The 16,841-nt window shown below is 43.0% G+C and overlaps 1 protein-coding gene across 2 annotated transcripts in view; it reads left to right on the top strand.

The window, feature by feature from the left end:
* arb2a (ARB2 cotranscriptional regulator A) overlaps nt 1-16,841 on the top strand; it is a 172,611-nt gene that overhangs the window by 75,527 nt on the left and 80,243 nt on the right. For both annotated transcript variants that reach the window (XM_074638264.1, XM_074638266.1), the window contains one exon: nt 7,377-7,496. In XM_074638264.1, the coding sequence (XP_074494365.1) occupies nt 7,377-7,496 (120 nt within the window). The remainder of the gene's footprint in view (nt 1-7,376; nt 7,497-16,841) is intronic.

The following is a 16,841-nucleotide window of genomic DNA, read 5'->3' as shown; positions in this document are numbered from 1 at the left end:
CAATTATACAGACAGGGTTTATTTGACCTTTGACCTGTGGTTGTGCCAAGAAGTAAGGCTCAGCATATCCAAGGACAGGTAGGGACTTGATTAACCTCTGAACTTGGTCAGAGGAGAGGTCAATAACCGGGGCTAGAGGGCAGCTCACCTGCTTGCTGCAGAGAACAAATTGGCTGGATGCCATCTTTGTATTTCTGTGTGAATGTGGTCGAGGAAAAAAAGCTTTGACCTGCACGCATGTGTCTTTATGACTTAAGTTCTCATGTTTAAGGCCACAGTGCAAGCACACTGTGGTGTGAGGCACGTTTTAAATGCAGGTTTATCTTCTCGTGTTTGAATTTCGGCGAATGCGTTTGACTTCTCAAAGTTTTAAAGAGGAGCGAGTCTGTTAGATTTTGTGCTTGTTAGTGTTATGTGTACACGTACATAACTGTGTGTGTGTTTGTGTGTTTGCTCAAGGCACCGCCAGTGTAGCTGGTCTCAGATCCCTGCTCCCAATCTTCTAGTCAGGTCAACCATCAAACACATCCATCCTGCCCTCCCTCGCACCTCCCCACCCACCGAGGTCCCTCTCTCTCTCTCTCTCTCTCTCTCCCTCTCTCCTTCTCTTTCTCTCTCGGCACACAACCCTGTTGTGGATACAGGCTGACCCGAATAAAGACATACACAGACACACAGACACACACACACACATACACACACATACACACAAACTCAGCACCTCAGGGTCATCCTGGAACAAACACAGCCTTGTCTGCCTGCCCGCTCTCCTTTGCCTTATGTCAATTAATGGCTCGCAGTAATTTCACCTGACAATCCGGGCGGCGGCGCGAGGCTAGCCGAGATGTCACAGCGATGACCTTTCTGGCCCGCAGCCGCTCTTTTCTAATAAAGAATCTCACAAACCCACAGCAACTTCCTTTGTACTTTGTTAATGAGTTATTGATTTGAAACAATGCCCTGGCAAATATTGTCAGAGCAGACTGACCCCGCCAAGGTCATGCTATTTCATTGTATACAGTCTGAGCACGCTAATCTGCACGTGGGATGACATAGACGCTATAGTTTTTCTCCCCTCTCTCTCTCTCTCTCCCTCTCTCCCTCACTTCCTCTCTCCTTACACTGTACATCCCTTCATTGCAGAGTCGAATAACGCACCTACACATTTCTCTCTCTCGCTCTCACACGCGCACACACACACCGTTTCCCCCCCCCCCTCTTGTTAGTCTTGCACACGTTTTTCACCTCGTTCTCGTTTTCCTCCGTCTCTTTCTCACATCATTATATTCCCAACTCTCCATAGGTACTATACCTGCTAATTACCCACAATGCCACAGTCATTATTTTCCCATCTCTGCCACTAATTTGCTCCATACCTTTCGTTCCCCCCCTACTCTCACAGACCCATCAGCTCCCAGACAGCTTCTAGCTAACTTCAGCTCTCTGTCGGCCTTAAAAAAAGAGAGAGTAAAGAAAGAAACAAAAGACGAGAGGGGAAGAGAGAAAAAAAGGAAAAGAGATGGCGAAGGAGTACACGTCCCAGACATTGATTAGAATGCAATTGCAAACAGGTGTCGTTGAGGTCCACTTTTTAATTGTGTGCACAGAGACATGCACGCACAAACTAACTTACTCTAATAAGCTCTTTTGCTAACACCAAACATGTAATTATGTACATTGCTTATTTAATATTTAATCATTAGGCCAAATGAAAACAATCCTGCTCTGGGCTGATCAGGACATATTAAAGAGTTTAATGACGGGGGCTGCTGGTGGGTTTACCCGGTGTGTGGCCTGAGAGATTGAGAGAGATTGGTCAGAGTTTGTGTGTGAGAAAGCTCTGGTGTAATTTGTCTTTCCTTCTTCCTTTGCAGGAAGGAACTCTCTAATATTATTGTTGTGCGATGTGTTTGTAATTTTACTTCAGCTCTCACTCAAACTCTTTTTGCGAGATTGAAACCAACACTGCCCAAGCAAAACAGAGTCCAAACCCAATAAAGTTGTTTAGAGATCCCGTGACACTGTCCTGACACTTCTGGCTCCCACTGAAAAGTTTCTGAGTGTAAAAAGTAGAATGGCTCTTATCCACTAGATTCCTTCCGGTCCACGCCGCTCACCATCTCCCGACGTGAAACTCGAGCTTCCTCAGTAGTTTTCTGGAGTCCTAAGTGTTTAGGATGAGGAGGAGCAGGAGGGAGGTGCAGGGAGGTCTGAAGTGGTTGTTTGTCAGAGTGTGTTGATGTTGTTAGATTCATTGTTTCCTGTGTTGGTCAGACACCAGGTTTGTGTTGGCGTTGGGGCTGTTATTCTGGCTGCAGCGCGCTCCTCTCCTCCGCTCTACATCTCCCTGCTTCTCATTACAGTGAATAAACACTGGGCAAGTATTGGACCGGACAACTTTAGAAGAAACAAGAGAGTGTGTGTACGAGTCTGAATCTGTGTGCATGCAATTATGTGTGTTTTTGGAAAGGAGTGTGAGTTGTTATTGTGTAAATAATGGAAAGAGCTAAATTGAACAAATTCTTGAAACTAGACAATTGGAAGGCAAACACATCCAACAAAAGGAGTAACAGTTGGAACCACTTACGGACTAAAAGTGGGGTAGAAAGTCATGCTCAATGTCGCGTAGCAGTTTGTCTAGCTAGCAGTTTTAATGGTGACGTAAGTTCAAACACATAATCAGAATGCTGTTGATTGGGTAGCTGGAACTTGCTAAAACCACATTTTGGTTTGTTTGACTCACTACCGTGTCTAAGGGTTGTGTGTGCATGTATATATATATATTACAAATACACAGTTAGTGGCTGGAAATATTGGCACCCTTCACACATTTAAAAAAAGAACCATACAATTGTCTCTAAAAAAAAGCTGAAATTGACAGAAGTATTTGGTCTCCACAATTCTATATTTCACTGTCAAGCTTACACTTACTTTGTTTTTGATTATTTGATTATTTGACAATAATATTGTCCAGGCAAATTTTATATTTCTTTGTGGAATAAGCTATAGGATTCAGTAATTTTTTTTTCAGCTTTTTTGTTTTTAGGGCTGTTAAAGTTAACCCGATAACAACGTGTTAACGCAAATTCTTTTTAATGCCACTAATTTCTTTAGCACATTAATGCAACTTGCGATTTTTAGGTTGTAGCTCAGTTTTAACGCTAGAGTGAAGACACTGGCATCATATGAAACTAGAGAACCTAAGGAATCCATTGTCATACTAGCTTGTTGCGAAGGAGGCTAAATAAAGCTCCAAACTTGTGCTCAATTTTGGCAAGGAAAAACTGGCATGGCCATTTAATTCCCTTGACCTCTGACCTCAAGATATGTGAATGAAAATGGTTTCTATGGGTACCCACGAGTCTCCCCTTTACAGACATGCCCGCTTTATGATAATCACATGCAGTTTTGGGTAAGTCATAGTCAAGTCAGCACACTGACACACTGACAGCTGTTGAGTTTGCCATGTTATGATTTGAGCATATTTTCTATGCTAAATGGGGTACCCGTGAGGGTTTCTGGACAATATTTGTCATTGTTTAGTGTTGTTAATTGGTTTCCAATAATAAATATATACATACATTTGCACAAAGCAAGCATATTCGCCCACTCCCATGTTGATAAGAGTATTAAATACTTGACAAATCGCCCTTTAAGGTACATTTTGAACACATAAAAATGTGCGATTAAATTGCTTTTGATCGATTGACAGCCCTACTTTTTTGTTCCTCTGCAAACCAAAGAAATACATAATGTCGATACCAAATTATGTTTTAATTCTACAATTTTCTGGAAGAAATGGTGCGTCATTTGAAATAAAAAAAAATGCAAGGGTGCCAGTATTTCTGGCTGCGGCTATACACGCACAGAAGATTGTACTATAGGGAGCTGTCTGCAGTGGAGTTCATGATGGCTGACAATAAATGATCTGATAGCATATACGTTGCTGTGTATCTCTGTGTGTGTGTGTGTGTGTGTGTGTGTGTGTGTGTGTGTGTGTGTGTGTAGGCGGCAACATGTTCATGAATTCCAAGTCCAGAGCTGAGAGAGCCTGTCAAGCTCACACAGATATACTGTATACCCTCCATAATATGTATGGCTCACTCTCTCTGGCTACTATCTCCCCTTCTCTAGCTCTCTCTGCCATTTTATTTCTTTTTGATAATAGTTAGCTGTCAGCATCTGGAGACTTTCCGGTCCTGAGACTGTCTAGTGCGCAGATTCGTAGTTTATATTCTCTGAAGGGACAGTATGGATCACTATATATTCGGTAAACACACACACAAACTGCACACACCCTCAAATGTCCCCTGACAGTCATGGCTGAAGGATGTTGGCAACAGGTGTGCAGTTGGGACGCTATTCTGACAGTGCTGGCAGATGCACACACACACATAAACAGACAAATACACACACAGTGCGGGGAAAGTGTGGAAAATAAATAAATAAGCTAAGATAGTGTGTAAGAGCTGGTGACAGGGAGCCGGTCTCACAGGGCGGCGTGCTCCACTGCAGCTAATTAACCCCAGGAAATAATTGCAACAATATGCAAATGCTGTTTAGATAATTCACTACACTGCCATGCCAGGTAGTCAGTCACTCTGTCGCCTGCCGCCGAGGGTGTAGGCAAAGAGTGTGTGTTGTGCGTTAGGTTGGGCGATGGAGACTCATTTGCCACCATGAAGACATCAACTCTTCACTATGTGTCTTTAAATTATTAATGTTATTATTCACAATATAGGAATAAATAAAAATACTTCTCTAGTCTTCATTTTGTCAGTGATCACCACAGACTGTATATAAAGATGGACGACATGACAGCTCCCCAAAAGTGAAGCCAAGACGTCTCAATCGCCCCCTGGTGGCTGGCTGCAGTATAGGTCATAAATCTCCATGTTAGTGGATGGGACATGGGTAAAAACTAAAAAGTCAAAGTAAACGTCAGATACATTTTTCCCAAAGATGGTTTCTGTCATTTTAGGTAGTTCTTATTAGGCTGATTTTTCTGATCAGTTTGGTTTTGATTCGTTATTTGATGCTATAAAAAGGGGGTGAGATGTCATGATTGACAGCTGCTCTGAGTGAAGTAGTCGCGCAGCAGGAATCTCGGGACTTGTACTAGAGGAGATGTAACTTTAACTTGCCATAACCGTCACAAGTCTGTGTAATGTAATGCAATTAGAGCGATATTATGGTTAGTTGTCTTTCTAGCCAAACAGCTACCGTGGTGCTAACGTAGGAGCTAGGTGGCTCATGCTAACAAGCTGCGGCAGTGCTTGGCTCGTGATCGGCTTGGGCTCCAGGCCCCCTGATCACTACTGCGCAGACTCTGGCTCCAAACGGTGTCAAAATCTCAAGATGGTAGTTCCCGTATCTGGGATATTTTGGCTTCACTTTTGTACAGTGGGAAAAAGTGGAGACGTGTTGTCCATCTTTATATACAGTCTATGGTTATCACTCATTAACACATTTTTCTTTGCAATCAGTTGATATCAGCAGTTTTGGAATTAGTGACGAGGTACACACACACACACACACACACACACACACACACACACACGCCTAATGTCTCCATGTCGGGCATTGTCACTAAAGGGTGGGCGGAGGGGTGGACAAAACAGGGAGACGGAGGAGTGCGAAGAAGAACAGGTGGCATCCATGGAGGAGAAAAAGAAGGTAGAAGAGAGGGAAGGAGTGAGGGAGGGAGGGAGGGGAGGCAAGCTAATGAAATGGGCTCCACAGATGAAGGGTGACATGGCGGAGGAGAGAGAGAGAGGAGGGAGACTTCAAAGGACTTTGATGTCACAGCCTTTCAGACAGACAACTCTGCTTCAGCCAGCCCGAGCTCCGTGCACGTAGGATAACACACATGCAGAGAGCACTGATGGCAGAAGGGCAGGGCAGAGCCGAGTTGCCTGCTCTTGCATCACACTCTGTGAATCGAGGTGGGTGCTGACACTACAACCCCCTCATGCTAATCTAGCAGTAAACACAAACACTCTGACAGGTTAATTTACCTCTAGACAAACAACGGCAACAAAAACACACAGCGGCACATCATCAAATAGCGGAAGCACACACACACACACATACATTTGCACACAATCTTGTACACACAAATACGCGAGAACATCTCATCACATCACAAGCTACCTCACTTTCTAAAGGAAAAAGTTTAAACCATATCTTATGTAGCGTGTGTGTGTGTTTTACACTATCTCCTCAATTATCACCTTTAGGAGAGCAAACATTGTAAAGTAATTATCTTTCTTTGATAATGTTCTGTCTTACTTTGAAAAATGCATTTACAGAAACTAACAGGAGAGTATCTTAAGACACCTCTTCTGTCCTTTACCTCGTAGCTCTAATTATTTGTTTTGGAGTCATATGGAACAGTTTGACACTCAATTAACAGATGAGCTTCCATTCTCCGTAGGCCGTGTGTTTGTTTATTTCCAGATATGCTTTTTTTATATATACATCTGTATGCTAATTAAAATGAATATGTGTATGTATGTGTGAATAGTGTGCTATCTTGCAAGTGCAGCGTGGTGTTGCGATGTAAGGATACAGGTGTTTCCAGTCGACAAAGCTCCGTGTTGCAGCGCAGCCTCTTGTGGGAATGTATTGTTGATTTCTATTGTGAACCAGACAGTTTGATAGGAAATCAAAGTCTAGAATCAATGTCACAAGTTCATTAATGGATGCCCTTTTCTCGCCTGTACTTGTACTATTGTTCTTTCCAGCCCTGGCTAAGCGCCTACGTCTCTGCTTAATTAAACATGTCTTCTGGTCGCGTGTGCGTAATCCCGCACGTGTGTGTGTGTGTGTATGACCGTGTGCATGCAGATGTGAGTGAGAACATACGTGGGGGTATTCATTTGTGATTGTGTGCGTGGGTGCAGAACTGTGCTGTTTTGTATATGCACGTGTAGATCTCCTCTCTGTTGTTTTTTCCTTTTGACCTTCCCCTAGTGTCTTCCCATTACGCCTCTACTGGTGTATAGATGGACCATCGATTCAGCAACGGGGTACAAATTAAGATTTAAGCGTTACGTCACCCAGCCTATTGAGTTTTACATTTAGGGCATTTGCAATATGCAAGACTTATTGATCTGTCGAAGTGTGGCTCTTTATAGAATCCCCTCTGGCCACCACCACTTTTTTTGTTTCTCTTTTTCTTTTTGGCTGTCCCGGAGGTGCAGGTTTTGATGCTGTAGCATTCAATTAAAAGAGTTTGAGAATTCAATTGATGCTCCGGTCTCACTGGATGGACACATGCAAAAACTGCGTTTGTTGACAGCCTTCAAGCTCGTATGATTTACATCAGTCTTCTTTGTTTTGGATATAACATTAGAGGTTTTTTTGTGTTGCAGGAAAATGGTTCCTCCGAGGAACACGTGCTATACGTGTGGGACCACTTTGTGTCCAAAGCCGCAGCCAAGAATGTCTTCATCATGGCCCACAGCTACGGAGGGCTGTCTTTCGTTGAGCTGGTGAGTGTTTTAGTTTTCCGCTTATCCTTCCTACCTCCCACCGACAAAGAGACACAATGCACTCCTGTCAGCACAATCACTCACATACATGTTGGAAAAGCTGCGTATTCCAACTGTTATATAAACTAGAATTCAAGTTGCAATGCTACCACCCATACTAACATGCAAACAAAGATGTTACTATGCAAAAAACTACATATTCTCAAACACACACACACACATATATGCAAACGTGCAGAGCCGTATTGGCATCGGTCACCTCAGGGAGACAGGCAGCTGAGTGATAGTGTGTGAAACATGGTGGAACGATTAAAAATAAATAGCATTTAGTTTCTTTGAAAAAGTACTGCTTCTGTAAACAATCTGGTTCATCCTTGTCCTTGGGCACTATCCACCTCCTCTAACACATCAAGAACAGGAGGAAAACCGGGGGAAGGAGAGGGCTGGATAAAGAAATGTAGGGATGGCAATGCAACAACAGTGGTACTGTTAAAGCAGATCCGCTGCAGAGCATGCAGATCTCTCCCAGCCTTAAGAGAGACAGAGGATAGGTTGAAAGATGGTGGGAGGGAAGTGGATTTGAAGGAATTAATGGTGCACAGGGGAGGGTGAAAGTAAAAGTTTGGCCAGCCTCTTGGCTTCATAACCGCACCCTTCAGCTAAATGGGCCTACAGTGTGTCTTTTGCGGGTTATATGAAGGCTTCTGAGGTTAATGCTTTATTTTCTAGTCTTTGGTTTACTGCGATGTCCTAGTGGGATTCTGCATCACATATTGATCATCACTTTCTCTTCTGTTAGTGTTTTAATGACTAGAGTTAGCTAATAATAAAGCTTCTGTGTGCAGATAGCCAATACCATCGTGGTGAGTTATCCTTACCAGGTCGGAGTAGCATTTAGGAGTCGTGATTTATGGTGGGAGAGTATGTTTGGACCCTGCTAACTTGCTACTTGCTACTCGGTGTCTTGATAATGTCTGATTTATCATCAGACCTAAGTCTAATGTGTTCTCTTTCTCTATCTCTTGACCGCAAACACCGACACTCGCTAAATTAAACACACAACCTACGCACTTAGTTATTCCTTAAAGATGTTTGCTACTTGTATTACACATTTTAATTTAAAAAAACATCTTAAAAATACAGAATTCCCCCATGCTTTGGCCTGGCGGGGACTCATCGAAGACCCGGCGGAAAACCTGGTATTGGATCGGTGCATAGACTGGCGTACTCGCCGATACCCGATCCCGAATTTTGGGCAGTATCGGACGCATTTCCGATACTGGTATTGGTATCGGAACAACTCTAGTTCACAATGTAGCATCATCAGGGAAAAGATTGGGTGGGTCCCCTGGACACGTCGATAGTGAGTTTACTGCCTCCAAAACAAATGTTCTATCAATGACGGGACGCCGTTAGTAACTGCGGTACTGTAGAAAAAAAGAGATCTGTGACTTTTTCAGAATTTTGGCATTGACTTGGTACTGAAGTATTGGTAACATCCCAAATTTACTGTGTAGTTAATGTGATTCAAAAGGGATCAAACCTCACTCTGGCTTTGAGCTCTTTCATACCATTTTATTTAATACAATGTTTTAAGTAGTAAAGATTCAAGTTACAGGGATGTGATGTTTAGGATGCAGAGAGTTGCTTTACCACTGACAAGACAACAGCAGCATGGGATATTTTAGGCACGTAATGCTATAAAAGATGCTATCATTTAAAAAAACTAAAAAAACAACAACTTTAAGCTGATAAATTACAGTGCATAAAACATCTTGTGAATCCCAGCATACAGTAGCTCTCTACAGCATGATAAGAAAAAGAAAAGAACAACCAAAAGTCTTGTTCTGTTGTATTTGCGGCTTCTGAAATTTCAACAACCACATGTGCAGTATGTAGCAGTCTCAGCTCAGTGCCAGGCTTATTGCGAACACGCTGTGCTAGCTGCGTTAGCATTTAAAATACTAAGGACTGCACTGTATTAAGCTCTGCTATAGCCAACATACGGTGCTAGTTGTGTTCGCAAGCCTCTATGATCTGAGAGCTGGGATACATCGCCAGTTTGCTGGTTTCTTGATCTGACGGATTTACTGCTAGACTCACCACATCCCATATTATTCAGGACATATCTCTTCTCTTTTCTTAGTAAGGGGAAGAGGAGGGGGGGCGGCACAGGGAGGACATGGCTAGTGGGGGGGATTAAAGGTGGGCACTTGTCCCACTGGTGTTTTCAGGAATATTTTATTTTCTTTCTTTCTCTTTCACCTACTCTTTTTTTTGTTTAGTATTTTGTAATTTTAATTTGGCTGCTAAATATTCATGCAGTGTTTTGTCCGTGACAGCCTCACAATCTCCTGGGCTTTCTCGCCGTGTGACGAAGACTAGCTATTCTCTCTATTTGTCTCTTTCTGTCTCTCTGTGTTTCAGACTCCATCTCTCTCTGTGTGTGTGTAAAGGCCTCGACGAGGTTTTTAACTGCGTTCTTTTATGTGATGTCCTTGTCATGTGAAAACCATCTTAAAACACTCATATACAGTATGTGCATATATAAATACATAGCATATAGCAGATGCAGTATGGAGAAGGTAACATCAAAACAGAGACTTGAAAGATCCTTGTGTTCACTTTAAGTGACAGAGTGTTGGAATATGCCATTGTCAGGTTTCCCTCGAGGCCATCCCAGCTTCTGTTGTCTATCAGTGTCGAAACTCCTTCACCTCTTCCAAACTGACTCACGCACACATAGTTTTTATTAGCTACCCTCAATTGCCCACCTGTACCTATCAGCAACTTTGTCTACATGCAGTATGCAGACTTGTCCAAAAAAATCATGCCAGTTTTGAAGAGAGTCTCTTGTATTATTATTATTAGGGCTGTCAAAGTTAACGCGATAAGAATGCGTTAACGCAGATTTGTTTTAATGCCACTAATTTGTTTAACGCATTAACGCAACTTGATTTTTTTTAGTTGTAGCAGGCTCAGATTTACAGCTAGAGTAAAGATACTGACATCATATGAAACTAAAAAACCTAAGGAATGCATTGATACCAACCATGTCATACTAACTTGTCGCGAAGGAGGGTCAATAACGCTCCAAACTCATTTTCAAAGGGGTCCTTTGACCTCTGACCTCAAGATATGTGAGTGAAAATGGATTCTAACGGGTACCCACGACTCTCCCCTTTACAGACATGCCCACTTTATGATAACCACATGCAGTTTGGGGCAAGTCATAGTCAAGTCAGCACACTGACACACTGACAGCTGTTGTAGCCTGTTGGACTGCAGTTTGCCATGTTATGATTTGAGCATATTTTTTAAGCTCAATGCAGTACCTGTGAGGGTTTCTGGACAATATTTGTCATTGATTTGTGAATATATACATACATTTGCATAAAGCAGCATATTTGCCCACTCCCATGTAGATAAGAGTATAAAATACTTGACAAATCTCTCTTTAAGGTGCATTTTGAACTGATAAAACATGTGCGATTAATTTGCGATGAATAAAGATGTCAATATTTTAATCGATTGACAGCCCTAATTATTGTGATTTTGTTTAGGTGCATTATTTATAAATATAAAGTATTTAACTCCGGGCTGTTCGGCTTTTTATCCAAATACACTCAAACAACTGTTTACTTTACAGGAGCACCATATATACATGGGATTAAAAGCAGCCACTATACATGTCTTCCTTGTTATTGCTGTGTTTTTGCGCTCCCTCGCACACACTCGTGCACACACATGCGCACGTCTACTTAATTGAGGAGAAAGTGGTCCAGCGGGACGGGGCGGGAGGCGTGTGCGCGCATGAGCAGGCGAGTGGAGAGCGGAGCCTTGCGGGATGAACCGTTTGACACATGAGAAGACCCAGAGAAAACAAGCTGTCTGCGGGTTAATTACTACTCCCCTTTGCAGTTAATAAATACATTTCTGATCAAGCACATAAAAAAAAAAAAAGGCCCGCCATTAATTTCTCCTGCTCGCTCCCCCATGCTCCGGAGCATGTTAGCCCCTGTTTGGAGCGCTCCAGTGTTTCATTGCAATTTGATTTCTTTTAAAACACTTCACAGTGTGTACTGACTAATTATAGATACATCAAAGAGTAGCTAACTGCCTTTGAATGAGTGCTGCAGGGGGAAGGCTGCTCCGCTCCTTTTCCTCCGCTTCACCCCCCCCACCTCTCTCGCCCTTTTTCCCCTCTCTATCACTCTTCAGCTATCACAGAATCCATCCATCCATCTCAGTTCACTGTTTTGCAGTGCTCTCCTTCTCTTCCATCGCTCCCTTAGAGTCTCTAGTCTCCTCTGACATCTGCTTTCATGCTTGGCCAGCCTGCTCCTCCCTGCTCCTCCTTCTCTGTCTCTCTCAGCTGTGTAGTTTTAAAGGAAGATGGGTCATGTTCCCCCTGTCGTGCTACTTTGTTTTTGAACCCAGTATTCCTATATTCCCTTCAAAGTCTCAGGGGGTTTTAGCCTGGCTGGGGACTGTGTCTCACTCTGCGTCTCTCCATCTCTCACACAAACTAGCCATACTCCTCTAGGTTCCAGGTCTGCAGCATCCTTTCTTCACCTGATGACAAAACCTCACCCCAGAACAAACGAGAGAGAGCATAAGGGACCAAGGGCATAGAACCATACAGGCCCTGCCTCCATGTCTCCCTCAGCTCAGCCTGTCTTTTCATCTCTCTTCGTTGCCAGGAGTGCGGGGGTTTGGGAGGTGTTGGTAGGGGTGGTTGGGTTGAGGAAGGGTTGTCTAACCTGCACTAACCTTCCTGCTCACAGAGCAAAAAAAAAGAGCACTCCTATTGGATAGGACAGGGCAGCATTATATAAGGTCTTATGTAAGAATGCATCTGTCTCCCAGTACACAAATGTGTGGGTGCCAACCAGCCAGCCGCCACAACAGCCCCTCAAGAACACGATTACAGATTTTTAAGTGTCCTCCATGAACACGCCACATATATATACAGTACATGCTTGCAGACTGTACACTTTCCGTATGGTGCCATCTGTTTCAATCTATAATGAATATAGCTTAGGTTTTCTCTCCGTCGTCCTTGGATCCGTGTGAGTGTATGTGTGTGTTGTGGCCAGGAGTCAGATGTGGGAAGAGATGCTTGAGGTGAGACAGATAGACATGAAGGATTTCTTCGCTCCTTGTGGACTTCATCGCCATACCGGTGTGTGTGGAGGATGAGAAAGATGAAACACTGCCGGGTGAATCAGTCTGAGTCGGAGAAGTTAGTTTTACATAGCTCGGAGTTTAAAAAAAGTGATTGAATTTCGCACTAAATGAGAGGTTTTTATGTTGAGTGGTATGGAAAGATGCGAGAAGAACAATAAGCTTTTCTTTTGCTTAATCAAATTCACAAGTTGAATTACAAGTAAGAAAAAGTAGTTGCACTTATACTCTGTCTGTTTAAGATTTGCTATTTATTAACCACAGACAGTTTTCTTAACAAGCTCAGTGCTTTTTCTCGTGCAATGAAACTATTTTTTTTTTTACTTTGTTTGCATAGCCAGTTCTTCACGTTACTTACTCTTTAATCTCAGCAAACAATATTTGCCATCCCAAAATCCACTCTGCTTTATATCCCGTTTCGTGTCCTCATTTCCTTCGTCCTCTTAATTCCCCCTCTCCCAGTCGTGGTGACCCTCAGGGCAGCGGCGGTGCCAACTATGCCCTCTGTGCAGGACTCTGGGTCTGGCAGTGGTCTGTACAGCTTCATGACTGGCATGGTAACAGCCCACTGAACACATGGCGTTGGGCAAACACTTCTGTTTCCAGCCCTCACCCGTTTTACAGCATGCCTCTGGAAAATCACACAAATGTGTAAATGTTAGAATACATTATGTTAAGTGTTGTCATTGTACCTGAACCCCAATCTTATACTACTTTAAGTATTTATATCTGGTGTTTTTGATACTTATACACATGTATAGCTCAGGCATACACATTCATAGCTGCACTCATGCTCTGTAACAGCATCTTTTTTTTGCTTGAAATTCACCTTTTATAATGTCATATAATGTTTATTGTCAACTTCTGTGGTTTTAAAGGGCCAGAGTGTAACAATTAGGGGGATCTATTGGCAGAAATGGAATATGATATTAATAAGTCAGTTTTCTTTCGTGTATAATCACCTGATAATTGCTGTGTTTTCGTTACCTTAGAATGAGAATGTCTACATAGGGAGCGGGTCCTCTCTCCACGGAGTCCAAACACTGTTAACTTCCTGCTTGGGTCGGAGTCGATAACGCTACTCGGTCCCGTCACCGCCGCTCTCTCTCTCTCTCGCTTCACCACTCACTTCCCACATAAACACACACTCTAAGCACTCTACTCTTACAACAACTAGCTCTGGATAGAGCCATTTGCATTTTCCCGTCGGCCACTGTAGCAATCCTACATGCTTGGCACACGGGAGAAGTTGTTATCTGCAACCTCACCGCTGGTTACCGCCAGATCCTACACACTGTTCCCTTTAAAAGGAATACTCTAATATTTTGGGAAATGTGCTTATTTGCGTTCTCGTTGTAATTTAGTTTTCATGTTTCTTCTTGTGTAGAAATAGAAAGTTGTTTTTTAAGGTGCTTAAGGGGGACATATCATGAGAAACTCACTTTTTCAGTGCTTGTGCACATACATTTGGGTATCTGGAGTGCCTGCCAACCCACAAACTGAAATAAGGCAACCCAGTCAGTTTTTTGTGGGCTGCTCATTAATATGTAATATATATCGGCCACAGCTTGAGAACTACCTTTGCAAAGCTGTACCAGATTTTTCTCTCAAGCCAATCAGAGCAGACTGGGCTTTTTCGGGAGGGGATCTTAAAGAGACAGGCGCTAAACCGGAGCGTTTCAGACAGAAGGTGAAAACAGGTATATTCAGACAAACAGTATGAGAAAAATAATGTGTTTTTTGAACATTAAAGTATGTAAACATGTTCTAGTAGAAACCCAAAATACAAGTATGAATAGCATGATATGTCCCCTTTAAGGTGGTTTAAGTTAGTTTATACATCGGAGCTATTTATATGACCAGCTGCAGGGTGAAGTGACTGCATGCAGCCTCTTAGAAGTCCTTTCCTCATTGTAAAGTTGCTGGCATTCCAAAATTGCCTAACTCTTAACAAAGCCCAGCTGATTCTTGGATGGATTGGTGGCTAGTTTGCCAACAAACACAACACAAAATGTAAAAAAAAAAGACACATTTGAAGTTGTTACGAGTTTTCTCTTTTGTCTGCCTCCCCCCAAACACCTGCCTCCAGTGTTTGTGCTTTCCTAGACTAAACACGTCCTGGACCAATCTCTCTACTGAATGTTCAGACATAGAAATTGATATTGATCTTTTTACAGAATCTAAATCCCAGTCAGACAGCAAACAAGTTGATTTCCATAAAATGTCGGAGCATTCCTTTAAACCGTGTCAAACTAAGTTCCACGTTTGTGTCTATCTGAAATACTCTTCTCGGACCAGTGCAACCTTCACCTGAGTTCATCACGACACAGGCAAAAATCGCTTTTAATTTGTTGACAAAATCATCCTAGCTGTGAAGACGTCCATACACAGGGCTCTGAAAATCCCCTCGTCTAATGTTGTATGCACGTCTCGGCCGCCTCCGAAAACTCTGAGTGCTAGCCTGTCTATTGCTTCTGGAGGGGATGAAGAGAAGGTTTGTTTTTATCTCAAGGTTCTCCATAGCTGGCGGGCTTGCAAGCGGTGCAGTAGTGGTGCAGTTTCCTGTGTGTATGTCTGTCTATGTCTGCAAGTGGGTGCACACATATTGTATGGGTCTGGTGTATGTGTGTGTGCACGTCTGTGTGTGTCAGCCCTAGCCTGGAGAAGCCTGTATCGTCCTGAGCAGAACAGCTTGGTGGAGAGCGGCTATCAGAGCCACGTTAGGGGAGGAGAGGAGGAGAGGGTGAGAGGCGATGATAAATGGCTGGGGCACACTAGCAGAAATTAGTGGAGCCGTATGCAAAGCTGTGGCGTTTTGTTTGATGTGAAACAAAAGGACCACCATGACAAAAGTGCCTGCCAGCCTGCACAGCAGGACAGCAGCCCTCAGGACATACACCATCGCCACTGTGTGCGCGTTTGCTCGTGTGTTGGTACGCACTTGCGTGCATGTGGTAATGCATGCATATCATGCGTGGTGCTGTTTTCCAGTCCTGTCTATATTATGTATATTATCCCTCTCAGTGTTTTTGTGCTCTGCTCGTAATGACAGACAATGCCTAGCCCTTTGTACACCATCAAAAGACACGGTTTCTTCCTCAGCACAGCTACAGCATATTTGCTCTATTAAGCAGCTGAAATATAGACGTCTAATTTCTTTGTGAATGAATAGGCATCTTAGAGAGCGGCTCTCCTCTTAACATAAGGATGTAAATTGAACTGTTTAAATGTCACGGCTAGCAAGCTGATTTGATTTGAATTGATTTGCTTGTTTCTGGGGAAAAAAGACCTCCCTTGCCAAACCTTAGCTGCGCTGGCTGCCACAGATAGACCAAGGTCTTTCTTTCCACCTCAACAACACATTGTAGGGCTTCTGAATTCTTCTATCTGCTGTGATTATGTACAAATGGCCTTCATTTGCCATCCATTTCAAAGCTGTAGTGCTGCATTGTGACTAGAGGCAGATGACGCAGACCAAATTACAGCGGGTTTGCGGTTTGAAAAGGATACTCGCACAATAGGCTTTGTGAAGTATTCCCTTCAATACGTCGCCATTATTCTCACCTTTGTTGGTGTTTCTCTCTATGTTTCAGGACCATCTTTGGTTTCTAGATTACATTTGTGGTGTTGGTAGGGAGCGGGGGGTTGGTAATACTTTACTCACCTCTTGTCTCTCTTGTGCTGTGCCTTCAATATGAAGGGGAATTGATTGCGTGTGAGATTCCAATTTTGTTGTTGTTTGCTGCATTTTTTGATTTTCTTTCATTATTAATTCTGTCTTGTTTTATTGTTGCACAGGTGCAACACAATCCAGCTCTTCGAACATGAACACTTGTCTATTGATGTTTTTGGTTTGTTTGTCATAAATTCCTCTTCCCATTATACATAAACTACATGCCTCTTTTTAGTGCGTTGTTTCGTAATGTCTCTGTTAACCGAAGGGATGCAGACAGCAAAAGGCAGCACAACATTGTTACAGTTGGCAGGAATCTGTCGTGCCGTTCTAAGTACAGGGTGGATCTCGCTTGTCCTCTGAGTTATTCTCCTTCGTCATGTGTCCTATTTGCTGCTAGCATCTTCCTGTCCTCTGATTTTCTTCTTGTCAACAAACAAAATGGATTTCAAGAGGATTTAAAGTGCAGGATACCAGAAATTTAG

This window comes from Sebastes fasciatus, chromosome 6 (genome assembly GCF_043250625.1).
Source record: "Sebastes fasciatus isolate fSebFas1 chromosome 6, fSebFas1.pri, whole genome shotgun sequence".
Lineage (NCBI taxonomy): Eukaryota > Metazoa > Chordata > Actinopteri > Perciformes > Sebastidae > Sebastes > Sebastes fasciatus.
This window is presented reverse-complemented; position numbering and strand designations above follow the sequence as displayed.